We start from the raw sequence: 20,229 nt of genomic DNA on the forward strand, positions 1-20,229 counted from the left end.
TCTGTCTTGGTCGGCACTTGAGGAGCTTCACAGCAGGATTTGTTGGCTGGGAAATTTGACTTTGTTTTCACATTTATTTATTTTTTTTTTTCATTTTGTTTACTTTGAGGGTGTATATGGGCATGTGCATGCCATGGCACACATGTAGAGGTCAGAGGACAACTTGTAGGAATCGGTTCTCTCTTTCAGCCATGTGGGCTGTGGGGATCAAACTCAGGTTGGTGATGAGACTTGGCAGCTTGTGCCTTTACTGCTGAGCCGTCCTGATAGAGCTGAGGCGTCTGCTAGTAGAAGGTGATGAAATCCAGAAGCTGACCTGACAGCCTAGATTTTGCCTTGACAATTTGGTTTTCAGCTGTAACAAGAACTTAATGATCCTTTAAAACTTCTCCCTTCCTTTAGTTATGGTTCTTCTGAAAATGAACCTGGGCTTTGTAATACACAGTGAGGGCAAACAGCAGTCACACAGGAATTCAGAATAAGCAGATAAATTCATTTCTGAAAATAACTGTTCTCTAATCACTATTTTATTATTATTTTTATTATTCCAGAACATGGTCCAAGACAATTCCTGGGAAAGTTGAGTTCTTCTCTAGCGAGGGCTCAGACACAACTATACCTATTCCGATAGTGCCCCTGCGGGGTGTGGATGACTCCTATCCGCCCCAGAAGAAGTCTTTCATGATGCTCAAGTACATGCATGACCACTACTTGGACAAATACGAATGGTTTATGAGAGCAGATGATGACGTTTACATCAAAGGAGATCGTCTGGAGAGTTTCCTGAGGAGTCTGAATAGCAGCGAGCCCCTCTTTCTCGGGCAGACGGGACTGGGCACCACAGAAGAGATGGGGAAGCTGGCCCTTGAGCCTGGGGAGAACTTCTGCATGGGAGGGCCTGGTGTGATTCTGAGCCGGGAGGTGCTTCGGAGAATGGCACCACACATTGGCAAGTGTCTCCGGGAAATGTACACCACCCATGAGGATGTCGAGGTGGGAAGATGTGTTCGGAGATTTGCAGGCGTGCAGTGTGTTTGGTCATACGAGGTGAGAGCAGAATTCTTTCTTTCTTTTCTTCCTTTCCTTCCCTTCCTTTTCTCCTTTATTTATTTTTATTTATTATTATTATTATTATTATTTGTTGTTGTTGTTGTTTGTTTGTTTTTCGAGACTGGGTTTTTCTATGTAACTTTGGTTCCTGTCCTGGAACTAGCTCTTGTAAACCAGGCTGGCCTCAAACTCACAGAGATCTGCTTGCCTCTGCCTCCCGAGTGCTGGGATTAAACTCATGCGCCACCACTGCTCAGCCAAGCAGAATTCTTTACCTGGGAAAAACAGTCAATTTTGCCTTTTGAGTTCTGAGTCAGTCATAGGAAGCTAGCAATACTAGCCTATTTAGGGTTAAAGTTAATATAAGTTATTAGTATATGTTTTGACCTTCATTTTTTAAAATTTTTTTGAATTCTTATTGCCCTGATTTCCCCTGGCTCTTCATATTAGGTGGCATGCAATTCTCAGTTATTTTAACACATTAAATCTTTATGGGAATCTTCTTGCAGATATTTTCTTTTTAATAAGGGGATGTGAGTTAATTTTTGGACTTTTCTGTTTTATACCTGTAGTTTCAAGATCTTACAACAGCAGTGTGGTAGTGTGAATATAATTGGCCCCCATAAGTTCATAGGGAATAATGGCACTGTTGAGAGGTGTGGCTTTTTTGAGTAGCTATGACTTTGTTGGAGGAAATGTGTCATCATGGAGGCAGTCTTTGAGGTCTCATATGCTCAAGCCATGGCCAGTGTTTCTGACCACTTCCTGTTGTCTGTGAGTCAAGATATAAGAACTCTCAGCTCCTTCTCTAGCACTGTGTCTGCCTACATGCTGCTTTGTTTCCTACCATGATGGTAATGAACTAAACTCTAAACTCTAAGAAGCCACCACAACTAATTGTGTTTCTTTATGAGAATTACCATGGTTATTGTGTCTTTTACAGCAGTAGAAACTAAGACATGCAGCATGACATGAATTTGTTGTGTTCGGTTTGGTCAACTGTTGGTAGTTATGAAGAGCAGAAGGAACTGCTAGGCCTTTTGCCCATCACAAGAACATGCCCTCTTATGTGAGCTCTTAGCTTTTTCCGAAGCACTTGAGGGAGAAGCCATGCTTTTGCCCATGCCTGCCTCTGCTGACCCACAACTTGCTTTTAAATGTTCTCCGGTCATTTTGTTACTTCCGCTTAAAATTTTAGGGAAGCAGACATTTTTAAATATACAGGAATGGTGTTTGTGTAATTTTTAATTATAAATGAGCAGAAATTAGTATTTTAAATATTAAAATATGATCTGAGGGAGCCCTTTAGTCTCTATGTGCCTTAGCCTCTGTCTGCCTGCCTCCATTGCCTGGTGGTTGTTCACCAGGCCTGGGAGATTTCTTTTGTCATGAAATTTTACAGTGAGGAAAGCTGTCTGTCTATTGTTCTGTTTCTGTGAAGAGACACCATGACCAAGGCAGCTTATAACAGAAATCACTTAACTGCTTATAGTTTGAGAGGTTGAGTCCATGAACAAGACGGTGGAACAAGCAGGCTTGCCTCTGGAGCAGTAGCTGGTCCATAAGCAGCAGGTAGATGGAGAGGAAAAATGGGCTCACAGCTGACCTCCAATGACACACCTCCTCCAACAAGGCCACACTTCTCAGTCTTCCCTAACAGCTCCACTGGCAACCAAGCATCAGACATAGGAGCCTGTGGGGGCATTCTCATCTCAACCATCACAAGAGCCACTTAAGTATTTCATGTTGTGTTAAGTAGATTACAGCTGGCAGTGTTTCTGCATATTCTCCATCCTTAATTAGTTATAACATGACTTACTTCATGCTTTGTATATTTTGGAATGCTTTGTCTTGTTGACATTTTAGAGGACAAGCCTGCTTTTTGTTGTTTTGAGACAGGGTCTCCTTGGTAGCCCAGGCTGATTGACGGTGTGCCTGCTCTATAGCTAAGACGCCTTGAACTGCTGCCTTCTGCCCCCACAGTGTGAGGATTACAGGTATAAACTACCATGCCCAACTCTTTTGTGTGTGGGTTGAGGACAGGGTCTCACTTTGGAGTGCAGGCTGGCCTAGAACTCCCTGATTTCAGGCTTTGGCCACCATTTCCTTGCAGCCCAGGTCTTTTATGAGAATTAAAAAATAATTGTATCTTGATATAGTCATTAATATCTGGTAATACTGGATAAAGTCAGTATCTTGAGTTAGAGCAAGAACTTTGATTTAAAGTCAGTGCCAAATTGTTGGTGTAAAGTGGGGTCTAGAGTTCCAGGACTTGAAAGACATGAATGTTGCAAATGGCATGGGTAGGCGTACCTGTGACCATAGATGTCATGGACACTTGGACTTTACACCTTTTAAATAGCCTTACTGGCTCAGGCTGTGATAGGTAAGCCCCTCTCCTTGGTGTTTCCCTCCTGGTCTAGGGAGCTGGGTAGTAACAGCAGCCACAGGTGACTCTCCCCAGGAGTGTTCCTGCTGCTTTGTAGTTCTCTAAATGCGTTATGACGACACTGATTTTCCTAGATTATATTGCCTGGCCCTCTCCTGGGTCTGTGCCAGATTCTCCTTCCTTCCGCTGTGCTGAGAGTTCTGTTTTCTCTAAGTGACCTGTTCACACAGTTTTGACCCATGTTTCGGATGGAATACTGTTTTAGGATTTTGTTCAAGGGCTTCGTTCTCAGCACCGTGTCTTCTAGACTGTGTGCTCCGTTCCCAGCACGGTGTCTTCTAGACTGTGTGCTTCGTTCCCAGCAGTGTCTTCTAGACTATGCGCTTTGTCTTTTTGCTTTCACTGAATTGTAGAATTTTTAAAACTGGCCAGTTGTGTGCCTAAATCTAATTTAACATAACCTTTCTTTGATGACTTGTCCTTTTTAATTTTTTTTTAATTAACGTGTGTGGGTGTTTGCCTTTGTGTGCATCTACGCTCCATACCTATACATCATTCATGGAGGCTAGAAGAGAGAGTTGGATCCCTCGGAACTGAAGCTGACATGTGATTGCTGGCAGCTGAACCTGGGTCCTCTGGAAGAGCAAATAACCAATGCTCTTAATCATTAAGCCATCTCTCCAGCCCATCTTTGTAGTATTTTAAGGAATTGTTCCTTCTTTTAGCCTGTGTTTTTCTGTGTTTAAAATTTCACCCTTTTACCAATAGTTCTTCATTCTCATTTTAAGACATACATATTTGGAACGTTTGCCATTCGATTAGCTTGCCTGATACCTGCACCTTTCCCCCATCACTAAGAGATTCCATGTTCAATAGTCAGGCAAGATTCCTTAAACTTCCTGTAAGATAATTATGTTAAGCTTTGAGTCGTGGAAGGTACTTATTTTGCTCTATTGTAAGGCTAGCCAGAGGAGTAATTTTTTTTAAAGAAAATTTGCCTTGAAGTAGAAGTAATTTCTCCAGTAATAGCTGTGTAATTAAAATGACTCATGAGGAACAGTTGTCAAAGCCAAAACTTGGATTTATTTCTAAGCTTATTTTTTGTTTGTTATTGCTGGTATTTATTAATCGCCTTTTAAGCGCTTGATTTTTAAATGATTTTAGTTTCACAGAGAAGTTAAAGCAAAGTAAGAACAGGTCTAGGGGCTTAAATGCTGGTTAAATCTGGTGCCCTTCACATGGGATGGGCACTTCCCTCAAATTGCTGAGATGTACTGTTGAAGAGTTGGCAAAAGTTACTTGTTTTAGTTAAACATATATATAGACTATTATTGTCTTAAAAGAGGGAACAAGAAGAAAGTTGACCATAGAACATTCATTTTAACTGTTTGGTTAACATGTACCATTAGAGAAAATAGGAACTTTTTTTTTAAATATCCAGACAAACTAAACAAGTAACTTAGAGGCACCCAGACCCTTTTGTTATTTTAATGGGCACTTAAGCGGGAAGAAAGGAGTTTGGATGAAGAGGGCTCTAACAGCCTTAAAGGTTTTGTTGGCTTTCGTAGTTGGTGCAGTCAGAGTTCACAGTTCTGAGTGCAGCCCCTCCCCACGTCTGAACCACTGCGTCCCCTCCTGAATCGCCACCCCAGGGCATCCTTACAGAGATGGCACATAGAAGCTGTTATGTACCTTCTTATCAAAAACTTGTCTTGGGTGGCATAAACATATGGTCATGAAACAGTGAGAAATTAAGTATGACTCCTCATAAACTTTAAAAATAGTACAAGGAAAGACAAAAATCATTGATGGTCTTTATAGGAAGACATATCAGCTCTTATAGACCAGGCTGGCTTTGACCTCACAGAGATCTGCCCACCTGTCTCTTGAGTGCTGGGGTTAAAGGCATGCACCCCGCCCAGATAAAATCTTTTCTTAGGGAGTCAAGCACATGTACACACAGAGGCTACTGTAAGAAAACAACATCAGCAGTGAGTAGGAGTAGCGTAAGGCAAAAGGGAAAAATGGAGAAAGTGAGACCAGCCATTGCCCTGTGGACCCTTTAATTCCATTTCGCTATGGTTAGGAATGCATTCTGTGTAGTTTTGGTATTTTAAATGCATTGAGACTTTATGATTCAACATATGGCCTATCTTGGAGAATGTTCCATATGTGCTTGAGAGTAATATATCTTCTGTTATTGGTGAATTATGTTTCTATAGATCTGTCAGATTTAATTTAAATGTTCACAGGGGCTGGAGAGATGGTTCAGACTGTAAAGAGTTGTCTGCAAGCATAAGAACCTGAGTTTGGATCCCCAGCATAAAATAAAAGAAAGCAATTAAAGTAGACACCACATATGGACTTGTGACCTCCACATGTACACCTATACCAAACATGCTTCTGTACATATGAGCACACACACAAAAATATTGACCAAATCTTCTGGGGTTTTGTTGTTGTTATTGTTACTGTTTGTTTATATAATTCTATTTATTATTGAAAATGAAACACACACAAAATATTGAACAAATTTTCTGTTTTTTTTTATTTGTTTGTTATTGTTTTTCTCGACACGGGGTTTCTCTGTAACAGTCCTAGCTATTCTAGAACTAGCTCTGTAGCCCAGGCTGACCTCAAACTCAGAGAGATTTGCCTGCCTCTGCCTCCCGAGTGCTGGGATTAAAGGCGTGTGCCACTACATCCAGTTTAGGTGCATATTTTTTTAATTACAATTTTCCTGGCAAATGGATGCTTTTAACATGGTAAAGTTCCATCTTTGCCTTTGTTACAGTTTTGCCTCTCTGTTCTGCCTTACTGAGCATCCCTTGTATGTGATGTCTCTTTACCGTGCTGCTCTTTTGAGAATCTCTGGCTCTCCACAGTGTATGGTGTCTGTGTTCAACCTTGGAGTTTGTTAAGATTCTTGGTTGAATGGTCTGTTTCTTCTTGCTTTTGGGAATTTCTCAGCCATGTTTTTGTAACTGTTCCTTCTTTCCTTCCCCAGCTCCCTCCGTGTCTTCTCCTTCTGTAACTCCCATGTGCGTGTCCTTAGGGCTTAGGCTCTGTTGGTTTTAGTTCATCCTGTTTTCTTTTCCTCGCACAGGGTATCTGACCTGTCTTCAGGTTCACTGGTGGCTCTTCTGCCTGCTCAAATCTGTTAGTTTTCGATTCAGGTATTGTACTTTTCAACTCCAGAATTTGTTTGGCTCTTTAAAAAAGCAATAATTTCTTATCTCTAATAGCATCTCCTTACAAACATCTGTGTATGGACTGTCCATACCTATTTATTTGCATGTTGGTGGAAATTAGACATTTATTCTTAAGTGTGCTAATTGTGGAAATCAGTTTGTCCCTCACTCAGAATGCCAGTGCTGTCTGATGACTTTTCAGAGCTAATCTTGTAACAGTTGCTGTGTTTGATGAGCCACACCTGGTTTGTTCAGGCCTCAGCTAGAGCTGCTCAGGGCTCTGGAACCAGTAAGTCTTGTACTCTGCTGAGGAGATTGCCCACACATAAGTCCATGCATGCCCCAAACCTATCAGACAATTGAAAACTGCAGAGCCTCATGGCCAGCCAGAAACAAGAACTTCCCTGAGGATGTGCACAGCCCGTGCGTGGTTCTGCTCTTCTGGATTTCCAGTGTGTTCTTGGGATCTTTTCAAAGTCTCTTTTGGAACCCTATTATTATTAAAGAGCATATGCCAAGGCATGTGAGTGGTGCGGACCAGCCACAGGATAATTTTATGGGTCCATCTTTCTATGGGCTATGGGGATCCATCTCAGATTATCAGGCTTGCATTGTCAGCTACTGAGCCGTCTTGCCTGCTCCCCCCCACACTTTTTCTTTTTTGAGACAGGGTCTCATTATGTAGCTCTGTCCACCTTAAGTCACTATGTAGGCCAGGCTATGCTCGAACTCACTGTTTTCTGAGTGCTGAGTACTGTAATTAAAGGCATGTGCCACTATGCCTTGTGGTTTTTTGTTTGTTTTTTAAGGTTATTTTATTTATGTGTGTGAATGTTATTGCATGGGTCCTGTGATCTGAACTTAGGTCCTTATGATTGAGCAGCAAGCAGTCTTAACTGCTAACCCATCTTTCCAGCCCCTTGACTGCCCCCTCTTTCTTTTCTTTTATCTTCTCTTCTTTTCTCTCTCTCTTTTTTATTGTTATTGTTTTTTTTAAAGATTTATTTATTATATATACAGTGTTTTGCCTGCATGGCTACCTTCACACCAGATGAAGGCACCAGATCTCATTACAGATGGTTGTGAGCCACCATGTGGTTGCTGGGAATTGAACTCAAGACCTCTAGAAGAGCAGCCAGTGCTCTTAACCACTGAGCCATCTCTCCAGCCCTGTTTTGTTTTTTTCAAGACAGGGTTTCCCTCTGTAGTCCTGGCTGTCTTGGAACTTGCTCTGTAGACCAGTCTGACCTTGAACTCAGATCTGCCTGCCTCTGCCTCCCAAAGTGCTGGCATTAAAGGCATATGCTGCCATGCCAAGCAACTGCCCCTGTTTTATAAAAGCTTTCTCATTAGTCTGTCTGTTGCCTATTAGCTGTGCAGTGGGCAGCGTGATAGTCGTGTGGAGCAAATACTGTCTCTTCACCCTTACGTTAAGCCAAAGATGCTATTTGCGATCAGAAAGCTCAGAGTCTAGTTAAATAAAAACAGCTTTGTAGAATGGAGTCTTTCAGGAAACCTACCGGACAGGACAAATAATGACAGTTCTGTGGGAATGGTGTGTTTAATTATGTGTATGCATGTGTGTCTGTATGTGGTTATGTGCATCCAAGTGCAGGTGCCCATAAAAGCCAGCAGAGGGTATTGGATACTCCTAGAGCAGAGGTTATAGGCAGTTGTGAGCCACTGTGGGTATGGGAATTGAAATTAGGTCCTCTAAAAGAGCAACAAATGCTCTTAGCCATTGGCATCTTTCTAGCTCTAGAGTGGGTTTGAGGAAAATCCATGACACTCTCTGACCCCTCCAGGGACTTGCAGGCTGCTCATTTTCACTCTGGTCATAGTCAAGGCTAGAGTAGATCTGGAAAATGAATCAGATACAGAGTAAGTTCCAAGACCACAGAGCTCACTGTTTGCACAAGTTTGCTGCTTCGCGTGTGTGAATGTTCCCTGGATTACTCGGGTATTTAGGTAAAATTCAGAGTCCTGAAAAGGCTACTTCTGGGCATTTTCATTTGTGCTCTGTGTACTTTTACGGAGGGCAGAAGTTTTTGATGATTTACTCTTCTCTTTTCATATCCTTTTATTGGATGCTGGGTTCACAGCGTAAATAAAGTCTTTTCACTTAGCTACATTATTCTGAATATCTCTGTATTTTAAGAACTCAATTGTGCCCTAAACATTTAGAAGACTCTGAGCAGTGAGTTACAACATGTTCATATAAAGAATAAATTCAGACCTCTTCTGTTCTGGGGACCTGGTGTACAGCAGAGATCCTTGTGGTTGAATGACAATGGCCTCCATCACCTCATGTGTTTGAGTCCTGGGCCCCAGCTGGTGGAACTGTTTGGAAAGGATTGGGAAATGTAGCCTTGTTGGAGGAGGTGCCTCACTGAGAGAGGGCGTTGAAATTTCAAAGGACTCTCTTGCAAATCTCTCCCTGCCTCCGACAGAGATGTAGGTGCCCTGTTGCTCTGCCATCCTGGATTCCAGCCCTCTGAAACCGTAGCCGCATGTTAGATGCTGTCTTCTATAAGTTGCCTTGGTCGTGGTGGTTTTTCACAGCAATAGAACAGTAACTAAGACAACCTGCTCTCTTAGACTCGGGAAGGAATAGGCTCGAGCATAAGAAGCAAACAGCAGAGTGTATGTCTTACGACAGCAAAATGGCTAGCATGAGAAGTGGTGGATAGAGAGGCCAGAATAGCACAGAAACTGAAGCATGGCAAGGACTGGGAGGGTTTTGGACATAAATAGCCCTGGGCCTGAATCACAGTGCTTCTCATTTAGCTGTGTGGTCTTGTGAAACAAGTTACCTAACTTCCCCAAACCTGAGTTCCTTCAGACTGGGACAGTGTAGGAATTGCCCCCGAAGGAGGATGGTTTTAGGGATCGTGATGATGTGTGACTCGAGCAGGGTAAGAGTTGGTTGTGAGATGAGGGCTGGTCCTGGTGTCCTTGGGTACTGGACCACAACCATTCAGAACTCATTCCCGGAGAGCTCTAGCGATACAGAGTTTGATGTGTATAAACAGGTTTTTGACTGTGGTTTGTAAAAACAGCATTGGATTGGAATCCCTCTTCTTGAGCTGTACTTAGAACTGTTAATTGCTTTGACTCTATAATTTGCTCTCAAGGTAAATCTTCAGTAGTGTATCTGAAATGGTGGATAGTGGATTATGCTTGTGAGAAAGGCAGACTGGCACATGTCTTCATGATTCTTGAGTCTGGCAGATATGTGTTACAGGTGTTCTAGGCTTTATTTCTTAGTCACTTTTATTACTGGAAGGTTATCATTTCCTATTCAACTGTTCTGTGTAGTTGACAAGAACGTTCTTTAGCACACTAACAGGAGGGAGAATAGACTCTTTTAGCCTTAATTTGAAATCACAGGTGTTAACATTCTAATTCTTCTAGCAGAATGTATAACTTACCTTTTAATATATACGTTTTCAAAGTCATTTTTAAGATCATAGGAATAAAGTAGTCCCTGAATTCTAAGGATTTCTTATCAACATGGAAATGAACTATTCATATATGGAAAAGTGCTTCAGAGTGTCTACTTGAAAAATGAGCAGTAACCAGGACAGAACACTACAGTGGGCACCGGGAAGCTAGGAGAGCTGTGTAGCAGTTGAGAGGAGCCCTATGAACTAGGGGTGCACTGTAAAGGGCTTTTTCAGTCTGGGTCTGTTTTCTCTAAAGATAATTGGATTTCTGGGATGTTCCAATTTTAGTATATGTATTGTTAAAGCAAGTACATTTTTAGATTGCTTCAAACAAAGTAACTATGAACCTTCCCCACTTTTAAGAGGCCAGATGGCAACAGCAAGTTTAAGTTTCTAGTTCTGATATTTAATCATCTTGATTAGTAAATTAATTTGTTATATTTAGCATAGCAAGTGAGGGGACAAAGGCAAAGATGAATTTGACAGTATAGTATTCGTGGTAAAAGCATTGTTGCCTGGATTAGGGAAATTGGGTAAAATTGCTTAAGGTTTAGAAGTGTGTTGTAAATTGATGTGTCTCAATCTTGTGCAACAGAGGGACTCTGTTTAATGAAGGTGTTGTATATGTGTGTGTATTTCAAGTACTGGGATTGTCTTTAGATCTCATACCAGGTTAGAATTTATCAAAGGTGCACCTTACAGGAGATTTGCTTCAATCACTTGGGAGGAACAGTCTCCAATCCCAAACCTGGATCTTGCTGGATGGGATTTCCCTGTGTACTGTAGTACTTCACTGATGATGCTTAGACCCCTAGGCGATCAGGAATTGTCATCCATTTATACTTAGATAACTTTTTTAGGAGCCAGTGGTGTTTTGGAACTGTGTAGAGGTTAATATTTTATTGGCATTCCAATTTAACCTTTGTCCTGAGAAGCAGAAAGAGTTGACTGGTTTTTCTTTAAGTACTACCTATAATTGGGTTGGGGGAAGCCAGACACGGCACCAGATGTTCCCCTTGGGCTGTGCTTTATAAGGCTATTTACATTCCTTTCTTCTCTGTGAGCCATGCTAACCATTGTGAGACCAAATAAAAACGAGTGCAAATGAAGGACATTAGTAATCTCTGAGTGACAGCATGAGAAGACGTCAGGCACAGGGATGACAAACACTTGGTCTCACCATGTAGCCTAGGCTGGCTTAAATTCCCAGTTCTGCCTCCACCTTCTCAGGGCAGGTATTACAGGGATGTACCACCACAAAGTTAAAACTAAATATTTGTTTACATGATATATTGTTAGTCCCTCTGAAAACCCAGCTTTTTAGACTAGCTACTAAGTAACTTAAAGTTTATCTGTGTTACTAGTTGTTACATGTTTAAGTAGTTGCAAAGTGACTTACTGTGAGTTCAGCATCCACCAGCAGAGTCACAGTGGGAAGGCATGCTCATGTTAGAGTCTCTCCAATGTGATGGAGTGTGAGGACAGCTCTTCCTTAATGTTAAATCTGTAACCCCAGACTAATCAAGACTAAACTAGAAACTAAGATATAGAACTTCCTCCAAGACACTGACCAGTGTTTCTTCCAGTGTTAGGGTCATGGAAAGATGGAGAAACAGAGTATAGACTAAGGGAGACATGAAGACGCCATTCAGTGAGGGACTCTGGAGTGGAAAAGACAGGGGTATGGAAGGGAAGGCTGGTGGATTGTGAACAGAGTCTACGGCTTATTGACGAGTGGTGGTTGAATGTTAATTTCCTCATTTTGATGTGTTTCTCATTAAGTAGGATGCAAAACAGGGTGAGATGTGTGCCTCTCTGTTTACAGCTCTGTAATTAGAAATAGTTTCAGTACATTTTTGTGTGTACGTATATGTATGCCAGCCATGGTGTGTGTGTGTGTGTGTGTGTGTGTGTGTGTGTGTGTGTGTGTGTGTGTAGGTCAGAGGATAACCCATGGAATTGGTTCTCTCCTACCACGTGTGTCCCAGATACTGAGCTCAGGACATCAGACTCGGTGACAAGTGCCTTTATCCACTGAGCCATCTCACCAGCCCCTCTGAAATTATTTTAAAATTTAAAAAGTTAGAGTCCAGAGTGGTGGAGGATGCCTCCACTACTTAGAAGGTAGAGGAAGATCAGAAGTTTAAGGTCATCCTTAGCTACATAGTAAGTTTGAGGACAGCCTGGACTGCTACATGAGTAGCACCCACAGGTGGGGTGAAGGCAATTAGAACGAAGAGCCGTCTAACTGAAAATGAAGGGATTTTGTTGTAGTTTTTGTGTCCTGTGGACTGCTCTGTGCTCTGAGAAACTGGGCAAAGCAACACAAGACTGGATCCTCTGAGTGGATATTGTACAGGATGTGATTTGTAGCTTACTGACTTCTAGGAAATTGCAGACAGAAGATGTCTTTGTTCTAGAAGGCTGCAGACCTTGTAGCTCTCATAAAGAGCTTATCATTGAGCAAGCTTATAATGCGCCATGTCATGACTGTAAAAATGTGTAATGGGACCGTTACAGCCAACCCTTTTCCTGGGTAGCAAACTGCTTTCAGCATTCACATACCAATTGGATGCTAATCCCCTGCTGACATCACAGAGTTAGAGGGGGGGGATGCTAACCTTGCAGGCCTCTGCCACTGTGGAGATAAAACATTTGTGCAATTACTTCTGGCATTTATTTCCTGATCAAAACAATAACAAAACCAGAAAAATATTGCATTACTTTTAGACTTTCGACTTGGGGGCTGAGGGCTTAGCTCTGTAGTAGAGCCTTACCTGATAAGCATGAGGTCTTAAGCACTGTCCTTAGATCCCTTTCCCTCAAAAAAAAAAAAAAAAAAACAAAAACTTAGTTTTAATTGTAACAATGTAATTTAATTAAAGGCAGTAGAAGGCTTGCTGTCCTGGTATATATTTATAGATGGATACTGTAATAATTTGGGATGCTGTTTGCTCTGTTAGAGTACAATGACTATAAATATGAGCACAAACAGGTAATTCAAATATGCATAGCTTTTTGTTTTTCCTGTTTTTATTTTTTTCAAGACAAGGTATTTCTGTGTAGCTCTGGCTGTACAGAAACTCACTCTGTAGACCAGGCTGGCCTTGAACTCAGAGATCTGCCTGCCTCTGCCTCCCAAGTGTTGGGATTAAGTGTGCACCACTGTCAAATTATGTAAAAGCAATGTGCCATCTGCCCTGGTCATGGGGACTATAGCAGTGTGACAGCAGAGCCTGGCAATCACCGTTTCTTAACTTCTCTGTGGAAATGCTGAAAGACAAGAGACTCAGTCCTAAAACAATATATGCCACTTAGAGAACCTGAAGAAGCTTGTTGGAGACGGATGCAGTCTCATGGGGGGAGTCACTTGTTTGTTTGTTTGTTTGTTTGTTTGTATTTTAAATAAGACCATGTGACTCTAAATTATTATAAGGAGGCTGGAGAGATGACTCGGTGGTTAAGACAACCTAGCCTCAATTCCCAACACTTAACAGCTAACAGCCGTCTATAACTGCTCTTCCAGGGAATCTGATGCTCTCTTCTGGCCTCCATGGGCACCAGGCATAAATGTGGTACAGACATACAAAAGCAAACAGCCATACACATAAAATGAAATAAAAAATATTATAAATAAAAATTTTAAATGTCTATGTGAACATCTAATTTCATAGTATGTTAGGTACAGAGGCATGCACCTATGGTACTAGCTACTAAAAGGTGGAAAAATCACAAATTCAAGACCTGCCTGGCATCACACTAAGACCCCATCTTTAAGGAAGGCCAGGGAATAGTGTGAGTAAAATACCTACCACACAGTTTTTGGCTCTGGGCGCTAATCTCCAGCCATCTGTGGCCCAGTGGTCCCTTGGCTGTGGCAAGATGTTTTTATTCTCAAGTTCTGTCCCTTAACTGGTCATTAGCATCACACCATACACTTGTCCAGCACACCCAGGGATTCGTTCCCCTCTTTAAAAAGACATATCACTACATTGCAAGTACCCACATGATGAGTGTGCAGCACTGCTGAGCCCAGACTAGCAAATGTAAACCAAAGATTCCTGAGTCGGAATGTACAGGTGCTCCCTGGTAGGCTATGGCTTGCTGGGCAGCAGATTGCTGAAGTCACTTTTTAAAAAGTGGATCAATAAAATTTCTAAATGGCCCTCAACCAGAAAGACAGAAGTCACTGTAATATCCCAGAGACAATAATGAAATTGGTTCAGTTAGGCCTTTGTTGTAAAGCATATTTTTATGGGTAAATGTCTTTTATTTTTATTTCAATTTCTAAGTTACATTTATTTATTTAATTACTGCATATACATGTACATGCTACAATATACATGTGGAGGTCAGAAGACAGTTGCCAGGAGTTGGTTCTCTCCTTCCACCATGTGGGTCCCAGGGATTAAACTTCTATCATTGTGCTTGGCAGCAAGTACCTTTGCCCCCTGAGCTGTTTCTCTGGCCCTACTCAGATGGTTTTGTTAACAGAGAAGTCACGTTTAGCTCTTCTGTGCCTTAACTATAATGATCGCATTCTTTTTCATATAACATTGTATTTGTGCTCAAATATTGCTTAATTTTTTTTCCTTTTCCCCCTGAGATAGGGTTTCTCTCTGTAGTCCTTGTTGTCCCTGAACTTGCTTTGTAGACAGGCTGGCCTCAAATTCACAGAGATCTGCTTACACCAGCACCTGCTGTGTATTTGGGTTTTATAAGCCAGCAAGCCTGTAGTGATTTGTTACAGTCATCTTTTCAAGGTGGAGCTCTATGGAACCCTGACTGGCCTTTGAACTCTGAGAGATCTTTCTGCCTCTGCCTCCCAAGTACAGGAATTAAAGGCATGTGCCACTATACCCAGCTGTCACAGCAGTCTTAGGAAGTAAAAGAAGTATGTTATCCATAAAAGGAGCCTTCATTAATGCAAGAATAGAGAGGCTCCATCACCCCATTGTGAAGCTGTGGGGCCAAGGGCTGCTCTTGCAGAAGTCACCATCTCTAATAACAGGACCTCTGCCTTACAAGTGTGTTGTTTAAAGTGCCTGGCTCACAATGAGCATTTGACAGTGGCCATTCTTACTGTCGGGTTTGAATAATGCAGAGGTTGTTACAGTGTAGGCCCCAGACCAGCAGACTTTGCCTCATCTGTTCTCAAGGTCTTCCCATGTCCTCTGTCAAAAACCAGAGCGACTGTGTCCCCAGAGTTAAGCATGTTTCAGAGTCATTTAGGGACTTTTTGGTTTTGATTTTTTTGTTTGTTTTGAGAGAGGGATTTACTAAATAGCTCAAGTTTGCCTTAACCTCACAATACTCTTGCTTCCCAAGGCATCACACTGTGCCTCTTCTGTCTTCCCTTTCCTGGCCTTGGGGTAGAACCCAGGGTCCTGTACATGCTAGACAAGTTCTATCATTGAGGTATATCCCCAACCCCAAAGCAAAGGTTACTGGGGGCCCTGCTTCTAGGTCTTATTGAACACATCTAGGTACAGCATGGGGAGGAGTATTTTTTTAATAGTATGTGCATGTGTGCATGCATGTGTGTATGCCACTTGTATGTGGGTACCCATGGATACCAGAAGAAGGTGTTAGATTCCCTGGAGCTGTAGGTAGTTGTGAGCTGCCCAACATAGGTGCTGGGAATCAAACTCAGGTTTTCTGGAAGAGCAGCAAGCCTTTATTAATTACTGAACCATCTCTCCAGAACCCCTTCTCCTTGCCCCCTTTTAAGAAGATAGGTTCTTATAACCCAAGCTGTCCTTAGACTTTCTAAAAGCTAAAGTTAACCTTGACCCTTTTGCCTCCATGTACTGGGGGCTGGGGTTACAGGCATGCCCCCATGCCCAGCTTGGGAAGAGTTTTTCTGACGTGTCCCAGACTGTGCTGTTTCTTCTAACTGAGGCCACACTAGAGAATGACAAATAGAGTTTTTGTTGTTTGATTAACTTTGAGTTTTTTTGATTTTTAAAGTTTTTGTTTTTTTGTTTATGAGTGTTTTGCCTACATGCCTGCAAATGTGTGCCTACATGTGTACCACGTGCATGCCTTGTACCCATGGAAGCCAGAAGAGAGTATTGGATCCCCTAGGATTGAAGGTTTTGATGGTGATGAGCCGTGTGGGTGCTGGGAATCAAAGCCAGGGTCTCTGGAAGAGCAGTCAGTACTCTTTCTAGCCCTTGAAACTTTAGTTTGTGGTAAGCTTTAGATTTGTAGAAAAATAAAAATATGTAAAAATTATTTACATATTGATAGTTTTTTTTTTTGTTTTTCAAATTTAGCCGACTGGCCTGGGATTTAGGTGGTTCTTGCCCCAGCTGCCCTAGTGCTGGGGCATAGACTTAGGTTACCATGCCAGGGTGTACCCACTTCATCATGTCCCCCTTAGGTTCTTCCTGATGTGACAGGGTTTTAGGCTTCCTTATTTTTGATGACCTTGACAGTAACATATTTTGTAGAATTTCCTTAGCTAGAATTTATCTAATGTTTTTTTCATAACTAGACTGGGGTTAGAGGTATTTGAGATCATGGAGACAGAAAGATGTTCTCCTCGTCTTATGTGGAGGAGTATGCTGCCAGCTATACATTGTCACCATCAATGCTGACCTGGCTGAGACTATCAGGCCCCTTCATTAGAAAGTCACCCTTACTCCTGGGTTTGCCCCCCAAGGTTAGTTTTCCAAATCCTTGGATAAAAGGAGTCAGTATATCCTGAAAAGCAGAGTTACCGTCCAGCCTCTTTGAAGCTGGGATAGTGACATATTTTAGAATTCTGTGTGGTGATGTGTTGTGTTTTTTGACAGGGTCCCTTGTTCTGTAGTTTAGACTGACCTGGAATTACCGTCTTCACCCAGGCTAGTCTGAGCCTCACAGCCTTTCTTGTGCCTTAGCCTACCAAGCACTGGGCACATAGGCTGCGAGACACCTAGCTGACATTCTCGCCTGCAGGACATCACTCTGTTCTTCCTACTTTATATCATGGCAGTGCACTATTTTCCACTGAAATTGCCTGTCCTAGAATCTTTAGTTACTAGGAAACTTGGATGTTGATGAGTTGGATGTTGGGTGTTTTCTTCTGTTACTCTCCATACTATCTTTTGAGAAATGTTCTCTCATTCATTGTGGAGTACAGCAGTTCAGCTAGACTAGCTGCCCATTGAGCTTTGGGATCCTTGGGTCTTCACTCCCTCAGTGCTGGGCTATGTGAACATTGCCAGTGTTTTATATGAGAGACTCGGGAGGTGGCTCAGGCCGTAGTGTCCGCTGCACTCTTTCCTGCTGGAGCCGCCTCCAGTCCACATCACCTGTGCTTCACTATTGGTGGGAGGTTTGTTCAGCTGTTTACATGTGACAAAATGAACACATCTTATACACAGTCACCTTTTGACAAGTGTGTGTACCTGCGTTCCCTGATCTAAAGGAAGTCCGTTGTTACTATCTATCACACCGCGTTTCCCCAGGCAACTACTGTTGAGATGATTCTTGCCTCTTGTAGAGCTTCATTTTGTTGAGTCATGTGTGTGTTCTTTGTGTGAAACTTGTTTCACTGTTGCAAAATGGTTTTGAGACTCATCCTGTGGTTACGTATTTTGTAGTCCATCTTTTTGACTGTTCAGCAGGGTTTAATTTTACTATTACAAATGAACAAACGTATATGGATTTTGTGTGGGAATTGTTTCTATTTTTTGAGTAACTATCTAGAAGTAGAATTCCTGGTTTAGAGGGTAGGTGTATTTTATAAGAAATGGCTATGTTTTTCTCTAAGGGTAGTTGTGCCATATTAACTCTTAGTCACACTATATGAAAAATTTGGGTCACTTTGTCTCATATTCCCAATAGTGTTTCTAGTTCCAATTACCTACTTAATGTTTTTGTGGTGTGTGTGTGTGTGTGTGTGTGTGTGTGTGTGTGTGTGTGCGCTCATGTCACAGCATGTGAAAACCAAAGGGCTGTAGGAGTCAGTTTTCTCCATGTGTCATGTGGGTCCAGGGATCAAACTCAGGTTGTACCAGTCTTGACAGTGGGCATCTTTTCTTGCTGAGATCTTGCTAGCTCTGGTTTTGTTCTTTGAGACAGAGCAGTCCAGGCTGGTCTCATCTCTCATCTTCCCGCCTTTATCTCCCAAGTTCTGGGACCACAGGCATGTGCTATCACATCCAGTTTAGTACATTTCATGACTTGGGTTTCTGCTGACACTTTTAGTTGTCACTGGAGTTGTCCATTATGTCATCCTTTCAACGTTTATTACAGTTTTTAAAAGTCTGTATCTGATAACTACTGATCTCATGTCTGTCCTCATCTCAGTTTCCCATTGTTCTTTGTAATAGTAAAGTACTTGTTGGACTAACTGGATTGAGACATTCCTAGGACTCGTAAAGTACACCTGTGTTTACAAGGAGAGGACTTACAGGTGGGACAGAAACTGGAGGAAAGACCCCAACACATGACACACTTCAGATGGAGATCTAGCTAAGATTACTGCTTCTAGTTATTTCTGCTCTGGAAATGTAACTCTCCATTCTTCAGTAGTCTGTATGCATCTCCTCAAGTTTAATAAGCATATACTCCATCCACCATGGAGGGACAACCCTCACCCCTAATCACTAGGTTTTCTGTTTTGTTTTGTTGTTTTATTACAACAAGGGCTGTAATTTTTGTTGAGACACAGAATTTAGTTCTAAAATTGAAGAAAATGGGACTTGAGATTGAAAGGAATCCTATTCCTATCCACCTAGGCACTGCTGCATTTTCAGATTGTCTCTGTCCTTACATTAGTGGGTTTTCTATTCATAGGCTGACAGATGCAGTCTAAGAGGCTGATGCTCAGGTGTAACGGGACCTGTAGTTCCCTTCTGCTGCAGCTTTGCTTTATATGTAAAGCCTGAGTGTGATAATGCCTCACTGACTTCCGGTCCAAGTATTAAAAAACTCCTCTCCAGTGAAAGGTGCTGACTGACTCCGTGTAGTTTAAATAAGTAGTAAGATCTCATATCGAGGTTAAAGCTCATGTCATTTTTGAGCCCCCCACCCCCACACATTAATTAGGGAGCGTTCCTAATTGATGTGCTGAGCTGTTGAAGCAGTCTCAGATATGGCTGTGACCCACCCTGGAAACTCAACACAGGAAGTACAGGTTCTCTCGCCACCTTCACAAACATGTCTTAGCGTTACGTAGCAACTCACCTGTATTGGTTGTTTCCATTCAGTACTCTTTCCCTGCGGGACGTTAAATCCGTATCATTTCCAGTCTCATAGCCATCAATATTTAACCTTTTTTCTTCTTTTTGCTATTTTTTAAATCTGTGTATAAGTCTACATTTTATTAAAGTGAATGGAGTTTTAAATGCCTTGAGTGTTATGTCTCTTATCCTGTGTAGTCTGAAACATGTCCTCAGATTGATTTGTATGCCTGGCACTCTTAGAGTTAGTCAGTTTGGATTGGTTTCCTGTGAGTAGGTTCACAGTGTGCGTTTGGGGTGGGAGAACTACAGAATTGACACCGCCTCATGTTCTCAGTGTGTGGTTTTGATTTGCTCCATTGAGGGTGCTGGTCAGATTCTCCGCTGTAGAGCTACTCTTTTGTAGTAAAATTAGTGTAAAATCAATAAGCATCTCCTTGGCCGTCTCCGCGGAGTTTCCATAAGAACCATGTCCACTTCACACCACACCCGCTGGCCTTAGCACTCTCCAGTGCCCCCAGCGGAGTAAGTGCTGTGGTGTTGGCTAAGTGAGGCTGCAACCCAGCCATTCCTCCTGTTATTAGTTGGAGTAAAGCGTGTTCCTATTCCTGTTTGTTCACCTATGGTTATCCGTGTAGATTCTTGCATTTCCATTTTGCTCAGTGAGTGATGTTCACTGTTGTTTACAGCCATATTCAGTGGACTGAACCAGAGAAAAGAGTTCTTGTGCATCCGAGTTGTTAGTTCATGCTGACATCCCAAACTCGTTTTTTACTATCTCCTTTCTGTGACAGTTGAGGACCATAATTCTCCAATATAGTTATTCACTGCACTCTATGTGAGAACATTCCCGCCATGCTTCCGGGACGTGCTGATGACTGTGTTAGGTCACCCACTACCTTTTTGCTAGAATCTGACACCCCTGTTGGGCTCTTGAGCCTGTCTTCTCCAACCTTGCACCCCAGCCTAGGCCTTTT

The 20,229-nt window shown here is 42.2% G+C and overlaps 1 protein-coding gene across 1 annotated transcript in view; it reads left to right on the forward strand.

Annotated features, from left to right (window-relative positions):
- Positions 1-20,229, forward strand: part of Chsy1 (chondroitin sulfate synthase 1) — a 60,227-nt gene that overhangs the window by 14,531 nt on the left and 25,467 nt on the right. Inside the window, exon 2 of the mRNA XM_038313719.2 lies at positions 552-1,047. Within this exon, the coding sequence (XP_038169647.1) occupies positions 552-1,047 (496 nt within the window). The remainder of the gene's footprint in view (positions 1-551; positions 1,048-20,229) is intronic.

This window comes from Arvicola amphibius, chromosome 12 (assembly GCF_903992535.2).
Source record: "Arvicola amphibius chromosome 12, mArvAmp1.2, whole genome shotgun sequence".
NCBI classification, from domain to species: Eukaryota; Metazoa; Chordata; class Mammalia; order Rodentia; family Cricetidae; genus Arvicola; species Arvicola amphibius.